The sequence below is a fragment of the Helianthus annuus genome, chromosome 7 (genome assembly GCF_002127325.2).
Source record: "Helianthus annuus cultivar XRQ/B chromosome 7, HanXRQr2.0-SUNRISE, whole genome shotgun sequence".
Taxonomy (NCBI): domain Eukaryota; kingdom Viridiplantae; phylum Streptophyta; class Magnoliopsida; order Asterales; family Asteraceae; genus Helianthus; species Helianthus annuus.
The window spans coordinates 88,356,852-88,383,397 of record NC_035439.2 but is presented as its reverse complement, the minus strand read 5'-3'; the positions used below and the strand labels follow the sequence as shown (position 1 = coordinate 88,383,397).

At 39.0% G+C, this 26,546-nt stretch overlaps 1 protein-coding gene across 2 annotated transcripts; it reads left to right on the top strand.

Annotated features, from left to right (window-relative positions):
- The first annotated feature begins 7,844 nt into the window (after positions 1-7,844).
- On the top strand, positions 7,845-13,014 carry LOC110878602 (ubiquitin domain-containing protein DSK2a). 2 transcript variants are annotated; one of them, XM_022126934.2, is made up of 8 exons: positions 7,845-8,246; positions 9,427-10,203; positions 10,813-11,045; positions 11,133-11,246; positions 11,364-11,422; positions 11,519-11,547; positions 11,675-11,767; positions 12,603-13,014. In XM_022126934.2, exons 1-8 carry the CDS (start codon positions 8,006-8,008, stop codon positions 12,749-12,751), a joined length of 1,695 nt encoding a protein of 564 aa, XP_021982626.1. In that variant the 5' UTR covers positions 7,845-8,005; the 3' UTR covers positions 12,752-13,014. The 2 variants fall into 2 exon arrangements, with proteins under 2 accessions (XP_021982626.1, XP_021982627.1); XM_022126935.2 differs by having other exon boundaries at positions 7,848-8,246; positions 11,678-11,767.
- Positions 13,015-26,546: the final 13,532 nt, after the last annotated feature.

Below are 26,546 nucleotides of genomic sequence, written 5' to 3'. Positions count from 1 at the left end.
AGAAGACCATCTGTTGCTTTGCTAACTCCTCACTGATATTTTGACCATTTTTCAAATCCACAGCGATGTTGCATTGAAATACATTCTTTGGTGCTGAATGCTGTTGACTTGAAGTACTAGAAGATGATCCTTGACTTGAAGTGTTTGATGACATTCCTCCATGAAAACCACTGTTTAAGCTTTCTTGATTCGTTGGTTGTGAACTTTCTGCTGTGAAAGCTGTTTTGGGAGACACGGTTTTTGGAATCATACTCTTTGGATAATACAGTTCCACATTTTGTTGATACAAAGAGTGATTGACTTTATTTGTTTTCTTTATCTCCAGCTCATGACTTTCAAGTCTTTCAATCAGCAAATCAACCATTAGCTCTTCTGACTTGATTGTATTCTTGATCATCAATGCAAAGTATTGCCAGTCCATATCATTTGGCAAAGAGTCAAACAGCTTGTCAACTAGCTCTTCTTGAGAATATGTGACTCCATGTCTTGCCAACTCCAGCTTTAGATGCCCAAATCGCTCAATCATTTTAGAAACAGACTCATTTTTTAGACATCCGAACAAATCAAACTCTTTTCTCAGTAATTTCTTTTTGTTTTTGATTATTTCAGCAGTACCAACACATTTAGTTTTTAATTTTTCCCAAAGATCTTTTGCGTTTGTGTATTCAATCAGTAAGATTATGTCTTCTTTCACTGACTGATGTATCAATGCTATGCACTTCTGCTCAGCCACAAAATTTTCTATGTCTTCACTTTCTGTCAAATTTTCAAAGTCTACTCTTCCATTGTTGAAACCGTTCTTTAAACTCTTCCAGCTCGGGTACGCGAAAGCCTTTAACCATTCATCAAATCTTTTGGCCCACCTGTTATACTCTTCGATCGCCATCAGCTTTGGTGGTATGTTATATGTTCCATACGCACTTTCTACGCTTAAGGCATCGGACAAAGTCTTCTTTGTACTTGGAGAATTTTCATTCGTTCGGTTTGACGTATCATCTCCAGAATTTCCAGCGAATGCATACATGTCACTAAAAGGATTCATGAATTCATCCATTTTTAAGTACCTGAAATAATTTATCAAACACTTAGAAAATTTTTTGTGATTTTCAAAAATCTAACACAAATGCACTTGGATCGAATGACTTGTTCGATCGAACGATATACACTCAATCAGTTAGCTTGTTCGATTGATCGGCTTGTTCGATCGAACGACCTGTTCGATTGGATGTCAAATGAATGACTTGTAATAGCAATCAATTACTGTCCGATCGGTCGACTTGTCCGATCGGCTAGCAATATGACGTAAGCAACAGATATCAAATATCAACAATGTTGTCCGATCGATTAGCTTGTTCGATCGGCTAACACTGATGATGTCAGCAACACTTTTTGAATGCAATCTAACTGAAATTGTCCGAACGTTTATACTAACAAGTTGATGATGTCAGCAAGTCTAAGAACAGCTATGTCGTCCGAACGGCTGACATCAGCAAACAAGAACAGTTTTTCATAGTTTTTGATGAATTTGAACAAGTTTTTGGACGAATTTTGTTATGAAAACTTGAAGGATTATACTTCTGATGATTGCGAATCGATCTATAGAAAATTTATCAAATTTTAACCGTAAAATCACTCTCAATTTTAAGTTTTTCCGATTTTATGGTGACAAAATGAAAAATAAAGCTAGATCTGAGTAGAAAGTAGAAGAATTTGTCAAATTTCCGGTGAAATTTGAGTCGAATCAGCAGAAATGACAAATCTCCGGTGAAATTTGTCTTCGAATCAACAAACACGGCTTGAATTCCGGTGAATTCGTCTTCGTAGATCTCGATTCAGCTTCCTGATGCTCTGCTACCACTTGTTGGTCCCTCGGATAGGATCTACTTCTTTGGAAACTTAGTTGAATCGGATATGATTAATGCGCGGGTATCATTGAATCACACAACAGATATACGAGAACAAATTCAACTCTGAATTACTGTCTGATCTTCTATTGATAGAATATGAAAATGTACAAGCTCCTTAGAGAGTTCAGACGGACATGAGTTTGCCAGAGAGTGAAAGTGTCAAAAGTTACAAATGAGCTGATCGAATAGCTATTTATAGGCACAGTTAGGATAGAGTGAGTGATGGCCGATCGGCTGGGCTAGCCGATCGGCTGACATTGCTGACCGATCGAACAGCCTGTTCGATCGGTTGGGCTGTCCGATCGGCTGGGCTAGCTGATCGGCTGGCATAGTCAACATGAGTCAGCACTTAACAAAAACGCGCCATATCCTGACTTGCCTTACATACAAACATACAAACATAAACTATTTACAAACATACAAAACATGACTACATGCTGACGGAAGCTACAGACGTTATTGTACTAACATCATGGTCATTCTAGAGTGTTCTTGGCTGATCTAGAGTCTTCTAATGGTGCTAAGATGTTCTAGCAACTTGTAGGCTGTTCCGGAAACTTCTGGGCAGCCCTAGACGCATCTTTAGTGTTCCGGAACCTTCCAGAACTCGTGAAGAAAGTTGTGTATTTAGGCGGATCGTGACATTCTCCCCTACCTAAATTCGCAACGTCCTCGTTGCGATTTCGGGTTATGCCTCGTTGTGATGAATGACTAGTTGATCTTGTCTTAGAACCAACCTCCAGTTGTATTGATGTTATTGACATACCTTGACGGTCAGTGTCCGTCTTTGTCTTCATTTTATGAACTTGGTTTTCCGTCTATGATGCAAATATTGTTTGCAAACGGAATGAGAAAGGCCGGCTCCTTTTCAAAGAAATCCTGGCCAAGCACGAAGTCGTGCTCTTTCATTGGCACCACGGAAAGGTCAATCTTACCTTTCCATGCCGATTGTGGTTTTGATGCCGTAGGCCATCCCTAGTGTTGGTTGGATGGGTCCGTTTGTGGTCTTCATCGTTGCGTTTTGTTTTGTTACTCGAACACCGAGTCTTGTTGCTTCATTTATTGAGACGAAGTTATATCTTGCTCATGTGTCAACTAGTGCCTTAACGGGTCTCCCGTTTACCACCATGTTGACGAGTTGAAGTCCTGCTTCCGACTTCTTTTCTGGTTTTGTGGTTGTGGATCTTTTCTTTCCCTTGTTCGGGAGCTTTTTGATGTTATGTTTTTCTCGTGTTTTGGGAGTTTCTTGTGTGTTTAAAGTATTAAGATGACTTACTTGCATGGACCCCGGACATGCTTCTGGTTGTGCCTTGTTGGTGTCGATCAATTTTGCTTCTAACTCAGCAAAGTTTTTGTGAAAGTTTTGGATCTTGACGTCTACCTCACTCCGCAGCCTTGCGATTTCCTCCTGGATCATGGCTTGCATCTCGAGGCGTATGACGCCGATAGCGGTTTTGAAGTCTTCTTTGAGTCCTCTTAACTCATCTCGCACTGTTCCCAAAGCGTCTAGCTTTTCCAAGGAACGATTGACAAGAGTTCCAAGTTGTGTGACCGATGCTTCGACATTAGTCTTTATTTTGTCTAAGGATCCGACCAAATCCATAAACACACTTTCAACTTCTTGTTGATTCTGGTTGTGATTGTGTGTCTCTTCTTTACTAGAGATGATTTTCTTGTTTGTTGCTCCCTTCTTGCTTTTCTTGTTCGCCATCCCGATGAATCGACGCGGCTTTGATACCACTTGTCACGAAGTAACTTCTGACTCACGTGTAGCGACTTAGACTTGTTCTAAGTTAAGCTTTTATACCCAGCGATGATAAGTTTTGTGGGAATCAAGTGATGGTTGCAAGTGTTGCTTACAAAGAAACAACTTAGTATTGATTAGGACAAGGTTTACAAGAGTGAGCTATGAGTACAAGTATACAAACTTGCTAAAGTGTTGGGTTATGAATGAGTTATGAGGGGGTTATGTGGGGTGATCTCAAAATGAGACCTTCATCACCTATTTATACTAGTTCATACTAGTTCTAGAGAATTCTTAACTAGAGAATTCCATATAAATATCTAGGATATTTATGAGCTGAATTCTAGAGAGTTTCTTCAAAATATCCATGACTCCTAAATGTTTTCATGTTCATTCTAGAGTGTTCTTGGCTGATCTAGAGTTTCCGATGGTGCCAAGATGTTCTAGCAACTTGTTGGCTGTTCCGGAAACTTCTGGGCAACCCTAGACACATCTTTAGTGTTCCGGAACCTTCCAGAACTCACGAAGAAAGTTGTGTATTTAGGCGGATCGTGACAATATGCCTTTTAAAGTTTAGGTGATCTATTTAAAAGAATTATGTGTTTTATAGTTTGAATGGTGTGCCTAAATCTGATAAAACACCATTTGATCATTGCAATATATGTATTTCACAATATTTACCAACTCTTATATTAGAAACACTTTGCAAAGAAATAAACAATGGTACATACATTTAAAACACTATGGAAAGAAATAAACACTGGTACATGTGGTTAAAACACAACGTCAAGAAAATACACACCACTGAGTAGCATAACACATATTGATGAACCAAATAACTAAAAAATACAACAACAAATAACTACAAGTACATGTCCTTCATTAAACCTGTTAATGATTAAAAAAAAATAAGAATAAACTTGTAACTGGTAAACACAATGTGAATAAACTAATAATTGCTAAAACACAACATAAAGAATTTGTGAATGATGCAAAAAAAAAAAATAAATAATAGAATAGAATATGATTTAGTATGTATTATTCGTATTATAAGTAAGTTGCAATTTTGAAATCTTAAAAGAGTTATTGTTTCCTTAAATATCTCCATTTTTGTTTAACAGGTAAATCTTTCATAAATAAGTTAATTATTCAGTTACATTTATGCCCTTTAGTATATAATTTATTGATGACACATGTCACAATGAGAACACTTCCTACACTTTGTAGGAAAAGTAGACTTTGTAGCCAACTCCTACCCTATATATATAATCAGAATTTATATTGAGAATCATAAATTATATTTTATTTGAATTCGAATACTGAACTCGAATTTGAATCGAATCGAATTCGCATTTTTAAAAACCAAATTTCAATCAAGTCGAATTTCGAATTTTTCGAATCCGAGCGAATAATAAACACCCTAGTTGAAATGGCTTGGGCATGTTAGAAGGATACAAGGGACAAATGCGGTTAGAACCGTAGAAACTTTCAACGTGGAGGGGGGAAGAGTAGAGGTAGACCCAAACTGATTTGGGATTAGTGGATTAGTCATGATTTGCGAGAACTTGCACTTCTTTGAGGACGTTATCGATGATAGAAGTTCATGAAAACGCAGTATTAACGTTAAGGATTTTTAGGAGGACGATTTAGTTTTTTACTAGATCTCTTGTGTTAGGGGTTTCGTTTGTCATTTTATTTTGGTGAACTTTGCATGCTACCACTAAATTGTGCATGTCTATATAAGATGTGTTATCTGTTCCCAGTATACAATCATTAGACCACTCGTAGTGGACGTGATTTTTCCAACATTTGCCCAAAAAAAACGCCAGATCACGCCCATACACCGCCCCCTGGGCGTGTTTCACCAACTTTTTTGGTTTGGCGTGTTTAAAATCACGCTGTTGGGGCAAAATTTTGACCAATTACATTGAAGCTCCATTTTTTTTGGCCAATAGCTTTTTTGGTTGGTTTTTTTATTTTTATTTAATTCTCTGCATCCTTTTAACATAATGCCAACATCCCCACTACACCCATTTTAGAAAAACACCCAATAATGCCCCTTGCTAACTGTACTGTCACATGACAAAAAATGCCCAAAGATAGGGGCATTATTCACACTTACCGCTATGCATGCTCTTAGTAGCACAATTAATTTAGCACTCTTTGTTTTTCTAGCGTTGTATACATATATTTATTTCATTTTGTTTATTTTTGTGTGTACTTGTGTATGTTGTCCAGTCATTTTGTATACAATTTTGATTTTTGGCGTTAGGTCTTACTAAAATTTTAGCTGTTTCTTTATCCTTGTTCTTTAGATAAAGGTAAAATTTGTTTACATTACACCACCCCTAAACTCTATCTAACTTTGCTATAGACGGGATTTTAATAGGGATGCAAACGAGCCGAGCCAAGCTCGAGCTCAAGCTCAAGCTCAGTTCGATTCGAACTTTATTTTTTAAAGCTCAAGCTCGGCTTGTAGATAATTTTCAAATCGAAGTTCGGCTTGTTTAATCTATACATATAATAAAAGAAACTAAATAAGGGACACATGTCAATCATTGAGGCCATATATACTTCTATTTTCCCGTAAATTCCTTTGATTTTATAGATAATCCTAAAATCTATCTTTAAAAAAGTTAATCCTAAAATCTTAAAATAATTAATTTACATATTAGTACTTTTCAAATTTTCAATTAGTTACGTATCAATAAAATAATTTCAAAAACTGAAAAGTTACATAGTTAATTCCCATACTAATTAGCTAATAATTATATATGCGGAGGAAGTTGATAAATATGACGAATGTGAACTTGAAATTGTATACAAGCACTTCTTTTGACTTTTCACTTTTTTTTTGGTGTTTTAGAATTTTGAATATTTTTACCCCCCAATAACGCTTACAACCACTTAACTTTTTAAAGATTTTATAATTAGGTTTTACGTGTTTATTTTTATGTACGTATCAATATAAATTCAGGTTGATTTACGCTTTGACGTTAGCATTATTTTTATGTTCGTTTTCAGTTGGTATATCTTTTGATGTATTTTTTTTCGGGTCAAATATAATACATCTTCGTTAAACGATATAAATTCGAGGTACTTTGCATCTCAACGCCGTAGCAACGCGCTACGTTTCCATTTAAATTTTGTTATATATATTGCATTAGAATTCTAAAAGAAAAGATATTTGTTTATACCTAAGTCATAACTAACTATAGTAATTACTATTAGACATCTTATCTTATATATTTATATAGCTTAATCGTATTAGAATTTGAATATCGTTAAACAATACCAAATTTTCAAATCAAAGTTCATATCAAATATTTGTAAATTTTTATCATAATTACAATTAGTATTAGTATGCACAATATATTAATCAAATACAATATAATCGATAAATATAACTTAGTAAATATAATCACCCTAAACTTATATTTTTATGTATACTAATGGACAAATCCAAAGCTTATAAGAGAACAATTAAACTAGGCGGATAAACATTAACTCAAAACTTAAATATACCTTTTGGTATCATCAATCTCCAACTTCAAATCTTTATATTATCTTCTTTTTAGTATCTAATTAAAATTAACCCAATATATATTTTCGTATGCATACTAATTTGTATGCTACTGAGGTGATAAACAGTTGAGATAAATATAATTTTTTTTATTTAATATATGAAATTTTATTTTTTCAACCCGCGTAATAAACAAGATTTTTAAGATATGTTGTTTTACTATTTAGTACATAAAATTACATTCATTCAACCCGTGTAATACACGGGGTTCTAACCTAGTATAAATTAATTAATTTATATTAGTTATTATCATTATTTTATATATAATTTAGTTCTTTTTTCATAATATTATAAAATTATTTATTATTATTTAAATGTATATTTATTAATTAAAAATTATATAAATAGTGAGCTTGTTTAGACTCGGGAGCCAGCTCGAGCTTAGGCTTATTTCCTAAACGAACTTGTTTTTAGGCTCTGGCACATTTAATTTAGGTTCGCTTCAAGCTTTTTTCGAGCTGAGCTTGAGTAACTCGCAAATAGCTCGGCTCATTCACTCATTTAGTTTTTAGTATGCATTTTTTTTTTTTTTTTTTTATTGATATACTATTTTTGTAGAAAAGTTATTATAAATAGTGGGAGTATAAATAAAAGGGCAAGCCTCTTTCTCAACTGGTCTACATTTCGGAATTTAGCGAGTTCCTCCTTCCCCAAGTAATCTTCACCATTTCAATAAAACCCCAAACAAACCTCTTTCTCAATTCTCAATTCAATTCACACACATTTCTGCAACTTTCTCTTCCTTCAATTACCTAAATTGAACCCAATCCGATGGGCGGCGGAAACGGAACCGGCGACGGTGTTGAATCGGACACGATTGAAGACACTGACGCCGTCACCGTCAACATACGGTGCTCAAACGGCACGAAGTTCACCGTTCAAGCGAGCCTCGAGTCGTCCGTTGAGTCGTTCAAGTCTGTTGTTGAACAGAAGTGTGATATTCCGTCGGCACAACAGCGGTTGATTTATAAAGGACGGATACTTAAGGATGATCAGACTCTTAAGAGCTACGGTAGTTTCTCATTAAACTGTTTATTTATTTGTTGAATGAATGTTTATGTTTGAGTTTGATTGTTTTTACTGGTTATGAACTTATGACTGGAATGCTAGGTTAATTGTTGTTTGTGTGATTGTAAATCGATGAGGTTTCGTGTTTTAAGTGGTTGTTGATGATATGAATGTGAAGTTTTATTGGACCAGTTTGTGAGCAAAGTAGTACTAATAGAGTAATAGATACTTTTGGTGTTAGGTTTAAGAGAATATCATGCTAAATTGGCTTATGAGTTTTAAAAACAACGATAAGCGGTTAAGTTTTGCCGGCTGCGGGCAGCGGGCGTTATGGCTGATTGCTATTGATTGTAATAGTAAGAAAAGAGAATGGAAAATTGAAAACACAGCTTGTTTTATCTGTTTATTGAATGTTTATGTTTTCACTTGTTACGATTGAAACGGTAGGTTTAGCGTTGTTGCAGCTTTTTGTGTGGTTGTAAATTGATGCGGTTTCGTGGTTTTAGTGGTTTATGAATTATGATAGATGTGGTTGTTGATGATATGAATGTGATTACGTTTGGTTCAATATATTTTTTTATTTGATTGTTAGTGAGTTTCAGTGGACTGGTTTATGAACAAAGTAGTAGGAATAGACACTTTTGGTGTTAGTTTTTTAAGGGAAAAATCATGTTGGGTTTAGTGAAGGTTTAGAAGATTTGTGCCTGGTTTCGGTCCGTGTTATTTTCTTGGGACCTAAGTAACAAACCCTAATTGTTTTCTTATATGTACCTCTCATATATAATTGTTATCTTTGTCTGAGTTTAATGAGAAAACCATAGTTGCAACCCATGGATCGAACCACGTTAAATTTTTGTGGTGTTAATTAAATTTTTGAATGCGTGATTAATCGCTTATGTGTGTGTTGATTTGTTTCTGCATACCGCTTTGATCCTAACAAATCATACCAAATATGCTTATAAGTTTTTATTATAAAGATATACAGTTAAATTTTGTCAGTAGGGGAGCATTAGGGCTGATTGTTTTATATATCGTAATATTAGCATAAGAATGGTGACTTATTTGATGCTTTATTATGCCTGGTGCTACTGTTTGTCTTTCATCTATGTGGTAGTAACATAATATCTTTCATATTGCTAATAAACTATAGACGATTTATTGTGCTAATGATATACGACTTTTAGGCATGGAGGCGGATCACACTGTTCACTTGGTACGTGGTTTCGTGCCCGCTACATCTACCCCAGCAGACGCCCCCCCTACCAGAGCAAACACTACACCTGCTGCAGCGGAAGCCGGTTCAGTTGATGCTGGAACCACAGGCGGAAACGGTCTTGGCGGTTCACTATTTCCCGGACTCGGTTTAAGCGGGTTGGGCGGCAATGGTGGCTTGTTTGGAGCCGGACTTCCGGGATTGGAACAAATGCAACAACAATTAACTCAAAACCCTAACATGATGCGAGAAATAATGGATCTACCTCTTGTTCAGAATCTATTAAACAACCCAGAAACTATGCGCAACATGATGATGAGTAACCCTCAAATGCGTGAAATAATCGATAGGAATCCCGAACTTGGTCATGTGTTAAATGATCCTGCAATTCTTCGTCAAACGATGGAGGCTGCACGAAACCCTGAACTCATGCGTGAAATGATGCGTAACACCGATAGAGCGATGAGTAATATTGAAGCGTCTCCTGAAGGGTTTAACATGCTTAGGAGAATGTATGAAAATGTTCAGGAGCCATTGCTGAATGCAACCACTACGTTGAGCGGTGGTGATGGTACAACAAATAATTCGAACTCAAACCCGTTTGCCGCTCTTTTGGGTGGTGGTCAGGGTGGTCCACCACGTGAACAGGGGGCTAACCCTAACCCTACCACCACTGGTGCTGACCTGACTACTGGTTCTCCTGCGCCAAATACGAATCCGCTTCCTAATCCTTGGGCTGCTGGCGGTGGTAAGTTGTCAAACCTTTTTTCAACTTCATAAACATTGTTTTCTGTGCAAACGAGCCAAGCCTGAGATCGAGCTCGTGCTCGGCTAGGTTCGAGCTTTGTTTTTAAAGCTCGAGCTCGGCTCGTTGGTAGTTTCTCAAGCTCGAGCTTGGCTTGGGCTCGGCTCGTTTATTATCTATTAATTAATGTGTTTAATTAATAAAAATAATAGACTTGTTTAGGCTCGTGATCTCAATAAGTGAAGCTCAGGCTCGGGCTTGTTTACTAAACAAGCTTATTTTAAGGTTCGGGCTCGGCTCGTAAACAAGTTTAATTTAGCTCGGCTCATTTACTAGGCAACTTTAAATAATGGGTAAACGTTATGAAATATTTTTAAAAAAACTAATATTACACTAAGGCTCGATAAGGCTTGACGAGCCTGATGAGCTTCATATGCCAGGCTCAAGCTCGGGCTCGACAAATAAACGAGCTTTATTTTAGGCTCGGCTCGTGCTCGATAAGGTTCGGCTCGTTTCAAGCTTTTTCTCGAGCCGATCTCGAGCAGCTCGCGAGCCACTCGGCACTCGTCTCGTTTGCACTGCTATATTGATAAACTTAATATGGGTTTGCAGGTGGAGCTAACCAAACAAATGCCGCCGCAACAAACCCTGGTGCGACCGGTGGGTCACCGCCAGTCAGTGGTTTAGGTGGGCTAGGTGTTCCGGGTCTTGAGGGATTGTTCGGTGGCATTGGCACTGGCACTGGCACTACTCCTGATCTCGGTTCAATGAGTCAACTTATGCAAAATCCGGCTATTACTCAGATGATGCAAAGTCTCCTTTCGAACCCACAATATATGAATCAGGTATTTGTTTTGCTTTTTTAATATGGATTTTTTGTTTGTTTGTTAGGGTGTGTAGTTACTGAAAGACTAATATATTGTTTTGTTTAGATTCTTGGACTCAATCCACAGATGCGAAGCATGCTTGAATCAAACCCCCAATTGAGAGATATGATGCAAAATCCCGACTTCATTCGTCAGTTAACTTCTCCGGAGACCATGCAGGTAAATAAATTAACATCTCTAAAACATTTGTAGATAAATGGAATGTTAAGAGATGTCATCTTCTGTTATTTTAGCTCATTTATTTTCTTAACCGTGTCATGTTTATTTCTATAACAGCAAATGATGGCACTACAGCAATCTCTTTTCTCTGGACTCGGTCGGCAACAACCAACCGGGTAAATTAAATTACCTAATACTTTTGTTCTCAATTGGTCGATCAGTAATGTTTATTGGTTAATAACTGATATGAAATGGCCGTTTCTGTTATGCAGGGATGCAGGTCAAACAGGAGGCGCAACAGGTATCTTATGCTCATATTTTTCTTGTAATTAGTTTGCTTAAATATATAGGCAAAAGTTGCAACACCAACAGATGTTTTCATGTTTTTTTTTCTAGCACGTGTGGTTTTCATGTTTTTTTGGCAATAGCAGGTGCTCCGAGTAACTTAAACTTGGATATGCTTATGAACATGTTTGGCGGCCTTGGAGCTGGCAGCTTTGGAACACCAAACAATTCCAATGGTAAGATACGACAAAATATGCAGGTTGGATGGGTTGGGTAATTTTGATGCGGACTGAATGGTTGAGTTGACCTGAAACACTCTTGTCTATATTGATTAGAAAAAAATAACAATATATTAGATTGTCAGATGATTACAAATATTTTATGGATTTCAGTAGTTATCTAGCTTTTTCGATGAAATGATTTTGGAGGTTTTATGTCATGTTGACCCTTTTAGGGCCGCAGACGAACCGGACGTTCAGCGAACAGTTCATGAATCGTTCGGCTAGAAGTTCGTTTGTGTTCATTTTTGTTTAATAAATTAACAAACAAAAAAGAACAAACATGAACAGAGGTCGCGATCATTCATTTATGTTCGTGAACGTTCGGTGACTTGTTCGTTTATGTTCGTTCGTGTTCGATAATTCATTAGTGGTTTTAATTTTTATATTTTATTCAAATACTTCAAATTTTCGACAAATAAAGTATTTAATAAGTATAAGTGTATTGCATATTCTGTTCATGAATGCTTGTTACCTAAAATTAACAAACAAACACAAACGGACACGAACACTTCCATTTCCTTAATGAATGAACACGAACAGAAAATCTCATTCGGTAAGTGTTCGTGAACACATATTTTCCTTAACAAACGAACACGAACATGGTCTTGTTTGTGTTCGTTCGGTTCGTTTGCAGCCCTAATTGAGGTCAATTGGTCAAACATAACCCGACTCGACCCAGTTTAAAGTAAATGCAACAAAATTGCGACCTCCAGTATCCACCATTGTTCCGTCTCACTCTCGGTCATTTACCCATTAACTAACATTTTTTCCATTTGTTTTAAAAAATCAGTGCCACCAGAAGAACTGTATGCGACCCAACTGGCACAGCTTCAGGAAATGGGATTTTTCGACGCCCGTGAGAATCTTCAAGCACTGACTGCTACCCGAGGTAATGTTCATGCTGCGGTTGAGCGGCTATTGGGAAATCTTGGTCAATAAAGAATCTGAGCTGTTGCGTATATTATAAGATATATTTACATATATATGTATACCATATCGGTAAACACATAGGGAACTGGTCGTTCTGTTCGGATCTGAGCTTGAATCGTAAGATGTTTATTTATCCGGTGAATGTATGTATGCTTTTTTTCTGAATGGTTTTAGTAACTGGCTTCCCTAGTTTGTAATTTGTATAACAATAATAATGATTCTGTAAGTAGATTTGTTGCTCATGTGGTGAAGTTAACTTGATTTTGTGTTCTCATGGTTTATTGGTTTTAAAACTACTTGCTATAATTTTTTTGTACTTTTTTGTTTTACCACTAAACTAACATGTTTGCTTTGGTTTGAATTTTGCTTTTAATTACAATAATGTTATCTATGCTCATATATTTAAGTTTTCTTTTTTATTGCATTTATAAAATTTACTCAATTTTTTGTAGCATTTGTAACAATCCTACAAGACACGTTATTTTTTTTATGTTTTGACCACAAAGGTTTTGGTTCTTACACTTTGACCCCTTCAAATTTTGTTAAGTTTTTTAAACCAATTTACATTCTTATCTCACGAGTTTTAATAAATTTATCAAATGTCCATGAACTTAAATAAAGTTATTTTTACTCTTTTAAACCCGCATTACACTACAACCCCCGAGTTTTAAAAAAGTTACCGCTTTAAATTTTAAACGAATTTTCGTTGTGACGTCATGATTTTTTTTACATGTTTCATCTTTTTATATATAGTTTCAAATCATATTAATTTATGTTATGGTACCCGAAATTTGTAGCCGAAACATAAATAAATCGTTATAAATAACTAGACTTTTAATTACTATGATTATTTTGGCTTTTCAAAAAAAGGTTTGTTCCCCGCCGCAACGCGTGGGTGGGAACAACCTAGTTGTAAACAATTTGCACAACTATCTTAATAATATTATTTCTTATAATTATAGTTAATGCAATAATTATTTATTATTCTTAAAAGGTTATATATAAGATGGACGAAAAAGTGCTTGCGGCTCACCCAGCCATGCCCATTTTGGCTGGTAATAAAATGACCTATTTGTTATGTTTCATTTTAACTAGGGAATATGCCCGTCGCGTTGCGGCGGTATATTACCGCAAACATTTGATTAATTTCGGTTTGTTACAATACTAGTACGATACATGCACTTTATATAGAAATCAACGCGTGTCTTACATGGATTGAAAACGATAAAACATAGTTATCGAAACCAGTGTTGTTCGAATGGTATCGATCGATTGAGATCGCCATCATTTTCGATAAAATTTATATCACAATGTTGAAAGAAAATAAAAATAGAATGCAAGTTACTAAAAAAATCAAATATATTGTCGATTTCAGTTCAGTTTTATACGATAGTATATGATAGTTGAACGATATTCATGGAGACTTCGTAAAAAATTTGTAACTTGTCCTATGAAAAGTATTTTTTTATTAATATTTGAAGAAACACTGGATAAATGACCGAAATCAAATTATCCAGGGAGTTAGATTCTTCATAAAAGGGTGGTTCTCTCTCGTTTGATTCGAAGGGACGGGTCTTCTTCTCCGATGAACACTGCAAAACAGAACACCGTTAGTCTCGTCACGGGGAGAAGAGAGGTTCTCTCCGTGACCACACTCCGGCGTGAGAATAAGTATGTGTTTATGAAGAAGAAGAAGTATTGATGAAGTGAGTGTAACTTGAGGTTCATACCTGAATTATTCTCATATTTATAGCCGAGAGTTTGAGCGGGAAAACCTCTTATTGAAATGTTAACGGAAGATACTAACTCCGTAAGCGGTTATTTCTTTTCCCGTTAATCTTCTTGATCTGACGTGAAAGCACACGGATCGCCATTCAGATCAACGACTGGGGAGTTGCCACGTGGAAAGTGGGCAAGTGGAGGTTTCTCTCCAATTCCATGCCATCATCGTGATTTCAGGGTGGGGGGGGGGGATATTCCACGGTCCTCCCAACCGCCGAGGTGATCCCACCTCGCAGATCGCCACCCAGCAAGCCTGAGTCTGGGGGTAAATCCGCTACCGTAGGGCCATTGGGAACGAGCAAGACTCGAACCCGCCACCTCAGGGTGGCCTGGGATGATGACACGTGTCTCAGACGGTTATAACCATCTGGTGGTGCACGATTGAGTCTTGTAGAAGATTATTGCCATAATCCGGTGTGACTCCTTATCGTATGGTATCAGTTTAGTAAATAATATCCAAGTTTGGGTATTATTTTAAGCGGGAGCATTTGCTGGGATTTTTGTCCCTTTGTTATGGAGAATTGGCGCAAGGACTTATGAATTTCCTTTTAGCGCGCATGTGTTGTCTGCTGTCTTTCTTCTAAACTCTTGGTAGGACCAGTGCGCGGCCGCTCAAGGTCTAAAGAGGGTTAAAAGACGAGGTTGTGGTATGGTCCCAAGTTCTTGATATGAGGTTTTTGGGACCTTACCCCTTCAAGTCCCCCCCAGTCTAGTGTTGCTCTTATGCAAATAAGTGGAGTACTGGACTATAGGAAAGAAATGCTTGTGGGCGTTTTGGGCGCGAAAGTGGGGAATCTTCTATGAGAAGATACACTTTGCTTATTATGTTGATGCTTGAAAATCTTTGACTTTGGGTGTGAAAGGTACAGTAATGACTGTGTGACAGGTTGTCGCTATCAGATGCACAGTACTGATCGTGTTTTACACGCGCGCGTGAACTCGCGTTTGTGTTGTTCCTTACTCACCCCTGTCGCTTGGGTAACTGTGTTATCCCGGAAAAGGTGTTATTGCAGTTACCTAAGCTATTTATGGCGGTGGGTATATAAGAGTTTTGGATTTCCTATTTCCAGTAATCATTACTTTGTTGAAAATCCCTCTTTGGTTCTTCATCTTCTTTATTCGTTTCTGGAAAAATTTTGCAATTTCTTCCTCTTATGTCAACCGGAGATCATCACGAAGATTCTACTGAAGAAATGTCTGCCGAACTTCCACCATTAAAGTGGTCTAGGGCAACTTTTGATGGTTTGATTCGGAATCTCCGGTTTCCGGAAAACTGGGGTGCCCAATACCCTGAGGAGGGTCAGACGGCGGCGGATGCTCCGGCTGGGTATGTGACCCTATTTTGGGATTTCTTTTGTGCAGGCAACTTCCGTCTGCCTGCAACTAAATTTTTCCTTGAAATTCTTGAGTATTACAAGTTCCATATCTCTCAGTTGCACCCTATCGGTATGGTTAGGGTTCGCCATTTTGAATTTGTATGCCGGACGATGGATATCGAACCGACGGTTCCCCGATTCCGTGTTTTCCACCAGATGCACTGTTCTCAGGGGTTCTATTCTTTTGTACAAAGAGCATCGGCGAAAAAAATTTTGCTGAATCCCCCAAAATCATTCCATGACTGGAAGCAAAAATTCTTTTTTTATCAAGGTGGGAGTCATTCCGATGAGGATGTCTTTTTGGGGAAAAGAGGATGTTCCCACTGAGACCATTCAAACCCCTGTTGACGAAAATTGGTACCAATATCTGAAAGACGTTCCATCGATTGCTTTGCCAGAGAAAGCCCTTGTTGGTGCTAGCATGAGTCTGAATTGGAGGATGGACCGGGAAGACAACTGGTGTATATGGAGGATGGCAAAGGTAAGATTTTGGGGTTTGCCCTGTTTGTTCCTTTCTCCTCTTTTTTTTTTTTTTTTTTTTTGACCTTGCTCCTCTTCCTTTGCAGTTGTTTCCTTGTATGTTGTTGCATTTGAGAGGGAAGGTGGAAAGATGGCTACTATTGCTAAAATGCCTGAGGAAGAGCTCTGGTATCTCCGTATTGTGAAGAACTTTGTTCTTCCGTGGGATGCTGATCTGTCTGCACAACCTGCTGCTGGTGCTGGTAAGCTTTCATCATATTATTTTTTGTCTACTACTTTTGCGCGTTTGAATAAGTTTTATTCTGCGCTTTGTTAGTAGGTGAATTGTCTAACTTAGGCATAGGCCCTGAGAAGAGGAAACGTGCGCCCACAACTAGCGCCGCGCCAAAGAAGAATGAAGCTGACAAGGCTCAAACTTCTAAGGCAAAAAATGTGGGAGTAGAGAAGAAAGGCATGCGCCGCTCCTCTGACTCCTGGTGTGACTATGTGGTGGTATCTGATTCTTTGGAGGGTCTTGCGCCTGCAATTATAAGAAGACCGAAGCCGGAGCCAAAAGATACTGCTGATATTCCTCCATCAAACCCTCATGATCCCATTGATTTGGAATCAAGTCCGGAGTGCTTAATGAGGAAGAAAGCAGGAAAAAGGAAGCAGACTAATGCTAAGGCTGAAGGTCAACCGGCGAAGAAGATTCAGAGGAAGAAGATTACCCGAAGAGGCAACTTGGACGCCTTTATTTCAGAATCTGTTCCTGGTAAGTGTCATCTTTTGCTTCCTTCTTTTTTACTTCCTTGAATAATTGTTATTTTCATGTTTATCTTTAGAAAAACCATTTTCTACAGAACCATCGGCTGTGGCTAATGAAAAACTTCCACCCTCTCCTCCACGCGCCTTTGTTGCTGAGCAGTTGAAGAACACTGAGACTCCTGAGGAGGGGGAGGCTGCTAGGGCTGAAAATCTTAAAGATGATAGGCCTGTTGATGCTGCTGCAGAAAAGGTTACTAGCCCAGAGATTGTGGATGGTGCTGGTAACCCAAAAACTCCTGAGCCTGCTCCTCATGATTTGGAGAAAGGGAAGACTGTTGAAGATATCCCTGTCACTACTTCTCCTTCCAAAGCTTCTGGCTTTATGCCTGAGAACATCGAGAAGGTTACTGTTGAAGACCAAGGCTCATTCTCTGATGCTGGCAAGAATTCTCCAATCCGCCCAGATGAAACTCTGGGGATTATTTTTATAGAACTTATTCGGAGAAGGATGCCTCCAAAATTCATGCCCCTGTTTGGAATCTGAAGAAAGGTGATACTTTCTCATATTGGTGCGTGTGTCGGGACTGGTTGCAGGGGGTATTTCTGCCCGGGGAGATTAAGTTCCAAGAAAGTCGTCTTCATGAGCAAACTTACCATGCCTACCTTGAGGAGGTTGCTTCTTATACATCCACTACGCATCGCATAGTGCGTGAGTGGCATAGTATGCACAAGGAGTGGGCTGCCTTCAAGGTATCCAAGAAGAAAGTTGTTGATGATGAACCGTGTTTCCCAGTTAAGGGCTAAGCTGGAAGCTGATCAGGCCAAGTTTGAAGCTGATCGGAAAACTGAAGAATGGTCCGTTGCGGGCTGGAAGAGGAAGGCGGAAGCCGAAGCTGCCCTTCTTTCCGAGGAGCACAAGAACTGGAAGAAGATTTGTGAGAAGGACAATGCCGAAAAGATGGGTCTCCGCAATGTTATCAATAATCTCAAGGCTGAGGTTGAGAAATTGAAGAAACAGGATGCGGAGATTGAAAAGTTGAAAAAGGAAAAAGCTGACGCTGAAGCTGCGCGAGATGAGGCGCGTTCCCACAGGGAGCGAAGTGAACAACGAGAGGTACATGCCTACGCCACTCTTGCTCTTAGAGATAAATAGATAGAAGAACTTACCGTTTTGCTTTCTGACCAGGAACAACTTAAAAAAGATTTGGAGTTTGCGTATACTGAGAAAACTGAAGCTTCCCGCCGCTTAGCTGAAACTGAAGAAAAACTAGAAAATTCCGAAACGGCGCGGGTAACAGCAGAGAGTGAGCTTGAACCTTTGAAGAGCGATATGTTATGGTTGAAAGATCGTGGGATTGCCTGTGTAAGTTGTCTTTGCTTTTTCTCCTTGTGGAAATGCCTTGTCCTTATTTGTTTTCCTTGTTTTTGTAGGTTGCTGAATCAGTGTTGAATTCTGAAGAGCTAGATAAAAGTGTCGCGCGTTTGGTGGTTGCTGCGCGAACTGATGGATATGCCCAAGGGTATGCCGAATGTTCGCATCATGTGAATAATGCTCTGAAGGTTGATTGGGATACTAGCAGATCTGCTACTCATGGCGTTAATACTGGCGCTGCCCTTGCAGCTTTAAAAACAGAAGTCAACAATTTGCAGCTTCCTGTCATGGATCTTATAAATTTTGCATTGCAATCCAAAGATCACGTGGCGCAACTAAAGGAAATCTTCCTAGATGAAGGCGAAGATTTAGCGTAGACTTTCTTTTATAATTGTATGAACAATCACTTTCTAGCTTTTTTGGGATGTGTATCCTCTTTTTCTTGTTAATGCGCTGCCGCGCAAGTAACTATTAACAATACACTGCCGTGTAATTTGATGATTTTTGAAGGCGTGTTGGTGCGCCAGGAATAGTATGATATGTGTTTTTTAGTTTACAATATTTTGTATGGGTACAATTACTTTGATTAGGTAAAGCGAATGAAGGTGGTATAAAGCTCATGTGTGAACGTATGGTCTAGCGCGATGTGTGTAATCACTGACCGTTCATGAGACTTGTACTGTATTTACCATGATGTTTTTGCGCTTACCAAAATAAATTGCATGCACTTTGTAAGAAAAAACACAAGAATAATAGAAACTTTGTTGTTTATTCCAGGATAAGGCGCAGAGGCCGTTACAAAGTCTATTAAAAATAATTACATGGGACTTAACTTACACTCTATTTCTTGCTTAGATTTGATAAACTGTAGAGTCTGCTTCGTTCTGCAAGGAGATCATAGAGTTGCTGCTTAATTTTTCGCTTTTTTGCTCGGGCCTTCTTCGCCTCGAGTGATTTGTTTTATCTCCTTGCGCACGTTTTGTAGTAGGTGAGTGAGCTCACCACTCTTAAGCGCCTTCTCAATTTATGTGCGCAAAGAGATGTAGTTATTAGTAGTATGCCCGTTGTCTTTGTGGTATTCACAATACTGACTCGGGTCTTTTCCGCGTTTGTTCTTCATGGGTGGTGGAGGCTTAAACTGGTAATCCTCCGTGCTTAAAACTTCTGCGGAAGTTTTGGTCAGGGGAGTCCATTGTCTCTCCCTGTTCTCTTGTTTAGCTTCTCTCTGTGCAACGAGCTTGTTGATTGTGGCATGTGCATCCTCTGATGAATAGTTCCCTGAGCTTGAATCACGCCAACCTTTCTTAAATTTCTTCCCGCCACATGGGCCTAAATTTGAGGGTCGGTTATGCGGTGGTGGCGGCCTGTTGGTACTGAGACTCTTTTCCGTTTGGGCGTAGACCTTAGCCGCCGCCATTAATTTCTCCCAGCTTTTCGGGAGTCATTCTGTCCCAGACAGGACTTTTATCATGTCGTCGCACCTGACTGCATATTTAAATTGGGTGTGGATCAGGTGTTCGTGAACATCCCCGATTTCGAGTACTTCCTTGTTATAACGAGTAATGAAGTCTTCCAGACTTTCATCATCATGGCGCCAGATATTCATTACGTCCGCTGTGTCGCGGATGGATCGCCTTTGCTGACTGAAGTGAACCAGAAACTTCTCGCGTAAGTCTATCCACGACGTGATTTTTCCCACGGGCAGGTTGTCAAACCAGAGCCTTGCGGCTCCTGTAAGGGTTTGAACGAAGAGATGGCACCACATCGGTAGGGTCCAGCCTCCCACCAGTCCTGCGCTTATGAAGACTCGCAGATGATCATCTGGGTCCGTCATTCCGTTGAACTTGCCTACGTTGGACGGGAGCTTCGCTTTCTCTAGTGGAGCTAGAGCAATTTCGCTAATGAATTTTGAATTCTCTGCCGCTTCTGCAGGGCAATAGATCAGATCATAATTGTGCTCAGCCTCAGGATTATAAACCGCTCGTGGTCTACACTTGTTGTAGTTCGGCTGTAACCGATTAAACACACTAGTAATTTCTCCATCACGATAGGTTCGATCATATTCACCGGTGTGGATGTTCCGCTGAGAACCCAACCTGGTGTGAACTGATGGCCTTCTATGAGAGTGTGACTCGTCTTGATATTCTCTCCTCCGATTCTCGGACCGAGTATACTCGTATCTCGATGGAGATCTAGAGTAGACTTCAGTGTCCTTGATCTGGACTTGGGATGGTCCACCATGCTGAGAAACGTGTGGTACTGATGGTGCTTGATTTCGAGACACAGGCCTTCGTGATTGGGTTCGAGGAGCGGTTTGTGCACAAAGTTGTGCATACACAGCGTTCAACGCCCCATGAGATCTGACATACCAGGAGATTGGGGTCTCCTCTGGGGGTAGAATTGAGCTTACAGGGATCTTAGGTTGTACCCCTGGGGTGACAGGGTCATTGTGATGATTGCTAGTGAACTGTACTTCATTGTCATCTGAAGCTTCTTCAACAATACCCTCAACCTGGGTATTGTTAGGGAAATTTGGCCGAGGGCCATTTTAACGATGAGTTGAAGTTTCTTCCATTTGGAAAATGGAAACAATAGGGTGAATCGAAACGAGAAAAAAACGGATGAAACAGAGAAATCGGTGGGCGCCAATGAAGAAACACTGGATAAATGACCGGAATCAAATTAAACAGGGGGTTAGGTTCTGCATAAAAGGGTGGTTCTCTCTCGTTTGATTCGAAGGGACAGGTCTTCTTCTCCGATGAATAGTGCAAAACAGAACACCGTTAGTCTCGTCACGGGGAGAAGAGAGGTTCTCTTCGTGACCACACTCCGGCATGAGAATAAGTATGTGTTTATGAAGAAGAAGAAGTATTGATGAAGTGAGTGTAACTTGAGGTTCATACCTGAATTATTCTCATATTTATAGCCGAGAGTTTGAGCGGGAAAACATGTTATTGAAATGTTAACGGAAGATACTAACTCTGTAAGCGGTTATTTCTTTTCCCGTTAATCTTCTTGATCTGACGTGAAAGCACACGGATCGCCATTCAGATCAACGACTGGGGAGTTGCCACGTGGAAAGTGGGCAAGTGGAGGTTTCTCTCCAATTCCATGCCATCATCGTGATTTCAGGGTGGCCTGGGATGATGACACATGTCTCAGACGGTTATAACCGTCTGGTGGTGCACGATTGAGTCTTCTAGAAGATTATTGTTGGAACTTATGAGATCGTTGATACTTGAACTAGATTAGTTTTTATTATAGTTTGTAGCTTGTTTTAAAGTCTAGGGGCATATTTTGTAATTAGATGAAAGTAGCAAACCTGACTTGGTGTAGTTAAGATTCCAGCATAATTATAATTATGCTGGCAAGTCAGGATCTATATAAACCCATGTATTGTTGCCCTAGCCAAGCTTTTGGCTCTCTTGGTGAATTCAAGTGTTGTTTACATTATAATCTATTCTCATTGTGCTTAATCAGATTTCCAAGGTGCTTTATTGTTTATCTTCTTGTTTGGATTCAATACAACACTTGTTGTATTCATCATACCATTAGCTTCATCTTCATTCTTGATTCTTCTTAACTTTTTCATAGTACAAACACCTAATCAATAGGTGTTTTGGTCTAAAACAATCAACCACTGTGATCCGGATTGATATTGGGATCTACAATTTGGTATCAGAGCCTTAATGCTCTTGGTGGTTGTGTTTTTGTTAAGATTTTTCAAAGTTTTGAAGGTTTTTCAAAGTTTCAAGGTTTTTCAAATTTTTGGACTTAAAATGGATTGATTTGGTGTGTTTAATCGATAGGTTGTTGTTAATATATGATTAGGGAGTCATTTTGGACATTTTGATGTATAAAAACATGGTTTTTGAGTCGTTTTTGGGTGATTAGAGGGTTTTAGTTCGTGTTAAACCCTCTGGTTGGCGAAGATAAGTTTGAATATAGCGAAATTATTTTGAATATAGCGAATTAATTTTTGAATATAGCGAACTTGTTTTTGAATACAGCGAAATCATACTTGAACATCGCACAATCGTCAATTTCGCCGACTATAATTCGAGCGAAGTTGCTGATTTCCGATGAAATAGTGCCAAGTGTCCCTGTAGCGAAATTATCGAAGGCGACTTCGAGAACTGTGATAAAGAACCACAGCGTTTTTATCACGGTGTGCGGCGAAATAAGCCAAACTAACGTGTGTATTTGTTGTATCAGCGGAATTTGCTCTCTTCGCTCGTGCGGGACTTGTCCGCGTACCGGCGAAGACATTTGATCAACATGGATTATCAGCGAATTTGTCCTGGTCCACTCAATTCCAGGCAACTGTCCGACGAAGTTTTCATCATTTCTGGCGAAATTGTTCTTTCATCAGTTTGTCAGCGAATTTAGACTCTGATCAGCTTTCTTAAGTCTAAAACAAGTCAAGATGTCGTTGAATCAGCTAAGTCCAATTGCTCAAGCTGAACATGAGACAGGAACCACCACAAGACCACCAAAGTTGAAAGGAGCCGAAGATTTCGGTACTTGGAAGAATCGAATCAAGTCATTCTTCGAATTCACTGACTACAACCTATGGCTTTCTATCATCGCTGGACCCCACGTTCCAACGGTGGTTCAAGGAGATGTGATAGTCAATAACAACGACCCCACAACCTTCACCGATGAAGACAAAGCTCTAATCCAACGCGACCGTCGTGCACATGCCGCCTTAACCATGGCTTTGTCAACTGACGACTGCAACATGTTTGAAGAATACAGAACTGCTAATGATCTCTGGCACGCTTTGATCGAACACTACGAGGGAAATGAAGAGCTAATTGAGAGCAAAAGAGACATGGTGCAGAAACAATACGACATGTTTGGTGGAATTCGTGGAGAAAGCCTCTCTGATCATATCAGTCGTTTTCTGAATATGATGACGAAGATGAAGAAGGCAGGAAATCCTGTCACTAATCGTGCCGCCATAAAGAAGCTTCTGGACTCGCTTCCAAAGGAACGGAGCCTTCAATGCATGATGATAAAAAGGGATTTCCTCAACAACCCAAATCCTGTCACTCTGTCTGATTTAATCAACACTCTGAAAGCTTTTGAAATGGACGTCAACAAACACGAAATGAATACAGCTGGTTACTCCCCAAAGGCAGCTCAGACTTCTACTGGACTGAAGAATGTGGCATTTCTAGCTTCAGGAGGCACCAGTAAACAAGCCTCCGAGATGTCCTACTTTAACGTTTCCGCAAGCGCGTCAAAGGCTCCACAATCTAGTGATAAGGCTGCTGTGGTTGGTGATACTCAAGCTGTGAAAGTGTCAACTGAACATGTGGCACTTTTTAACATGTTTTTGAGTAGCTATGAAGCTCTAATGTCGGGAGAACTCAAGAAGGAGATTCTCACTGCTGAAGACATGTATCAGGTTGATCCAGATGACATGGAGGAGATGGATTTGAAGTGGTAGATGCCTATGATCACTTTGAGGTTGAAGAAGTTTCAGGATAAGACGGGGAAGCGTCTAGGTCTTGGAAAAGCTGGTTTTGATAAATCCAAGCTGAGATGTTACAATTGCAAAAATTTGGGTCACTTCAAGCGAGAGTGTCCTTTGTTGAAGGAGGGAAACAATGAAGCTGCTCCTGCCACAAAACCAATTGCTATCGAAGAAAACAAGAACAATGCTACTCCCAACACACCAAAAGCTCTAGTCGTTGAAAATTATGATTGGGGTGAAGAAATTGCCAAAGCCAAGGAACAAGTCAACAAAGCTCTCATGGCAAAGATCTCAAGCGGGTCGTCATCAAAACAGTTTGAGAAACAGGCCGCTGGAATTCCAAAGGGGGGCAACATTGCTGACAAGGGTCTGAAAAGCATTCTCATCTCCCCGGAGCCTGAGAAAGAAAAGAATTCTGAAGAAGCTGAAAAACCCAAGGATCATGTTTCTAAGGAGTCATCTGATGAGAAGAAAGAAAAGGGAAAAGTCTCAGCAGCAGCAATGAAACTGAATCCTCCAAAGAAAAAGCTGACAAAGACTTGGTAAATAGTATTCCACATAACTTTAAAGTGAAGTTATGCACACCAGCATGCGTTGATGTCGTGGCACATTACAAATCTCTTAATCTAGAATTTAAGAGGCAAAAAGCCAAAGCTTTAAAATTTAACAAAGAACTTAAACAGAACGAGGCCGCATATCAGAGAAAGTTAAATTCAACTTTAGCTGAAATGCAAACTCTAAAAGAATTTGTTTTTAGAAAAGATTTTATCATTAACGATCTCACAGATAGATTGGAAAAAGCTTTGAACGAAAAGAATAAATTGCAAATTATCATAGACAAATGGAATTTCAGTCAGAAGGCCTTTACTGACATCAAAAACTGCCAACGACCAACGTATGTAAAAGATGGGATCGGGTATAAGGATAGGCAGGGAAATGAAAGAAAACTTTTCTTTCCACCACATAGCAAAAACTATGTGCCTATGTCAACTCCTCATCCCGACAATGATTTCATTGATGAAAAGGCCTCTGTAGAACAAAATGATTCTTTCAAAAATGAAACAACCGCTAACATTCCTAAAAGTAATGCAGATCCAATTGTGTGTAAAGAAGATGTGTGCGATGAGGATGGAGACTGCGACGGTTCAAAAATAGGAATAGGTTATTCAGGCGACAGTTATTCCACTGTTACCTGGTTCTCCTGGAACTGTTCTAAGAAAAACAATATTTGGGATGAATGTAATAATTTAATTAGGACGGATGGATGTAATGGCCGTGTGCCTAAATTTAACTCTTTGGATGACTGTAAGGGCCATGTGCCTACATTTAAGACCCGTGATCGTGAACATGCTATGTTTGAATGTCATGATTTAAATTCTGCATTTTGTAATGATAAAAATGTGTGTGAATCTCTTGTATTTTTGCCAGAGTTGAAAAAGAATAGCTTTGGAAAATTCCTCACCGAGGAAATTCCAGAATTTATTCCATCTCGAACAGGTATGACAGATTCAGAAAAGAAAGTCGCTGAAGATAGCAGCAAAGAAGATTTAAGCTTTTCAGCCTGGGAAAAGGAAGAAGAGACTTCAAGTTCAGATGAAGAACAAGAATCAGAAAACTCAAGTGAAGATCAAACAACAACAGAAGGTGAAAGCTTCGAAGATTCAAGTGACGAAACAATCGAAGATCAAAATTCAGAAAGTTCAAATGAAAATCAGAGCTGCGATGATTCAGGTGACGAAGGAAGTGAAGATCAAAATTCAAGTTCATCAGATTCCGACAATGATGAATACTGTTCAAAAGATGAAAGCCGAGTTGACAAGAAAATGAAGAAAGCCGAGAGCTCAAGATACACTGCATCAAAAGATTATTCAAAAAGATCAAGGCACTCATCACATACATCATCTTCTAACACCAAAAAGCCCAGTTGTAAACGATGTTTTCGCTGTGGTCATTTAGGACATACAGCGAAACATTATAAAAACAAGAATTTTTCTAAACCAGAATATGATTTTGTTAAGAATTTCACAGATCAGCTTGATTATCTTAAGAAATCTGTTAAAAATCTGGTTAATTCAACAGCTTATTTTTGGAAGCAAAAAGAGGACATCGTGGGTCAAAACCATGATAGATAAGCAAATCTATGTTCCCAAATCAAACTAATTTGTGTATATTCTTGTATTTCAGAATAAACTCCAGAAATGGCTTCGAATGCTCATGGAATATACCTGGCATGTCGACAGCGGATGTTCAAGACACATGACAGGCTTAAAGGAACTTCTGAAAAATTTTCGTTTTATTGATGGTGATTTCGTGTCATTCGCTGGAGACGAGAAGGGAGGGAAGATCGTTGGAATAGGAGATGTTGTGTCTGAAGCACTCACTTTGGAAAATGTCAACTATGTTCCAGAATTGTGCTACAATCTTTTGAGCGTATCACAAGTCTATGATAAAGGAATATCGGTGCTTTTCAACGACGTGGAATGTTTGTTTCTCAAGCCTGAATATGTCGTTCCTGCAGAGATGATCATGCTCACAGCTCCAAGACAAAACAACACATACGTACTC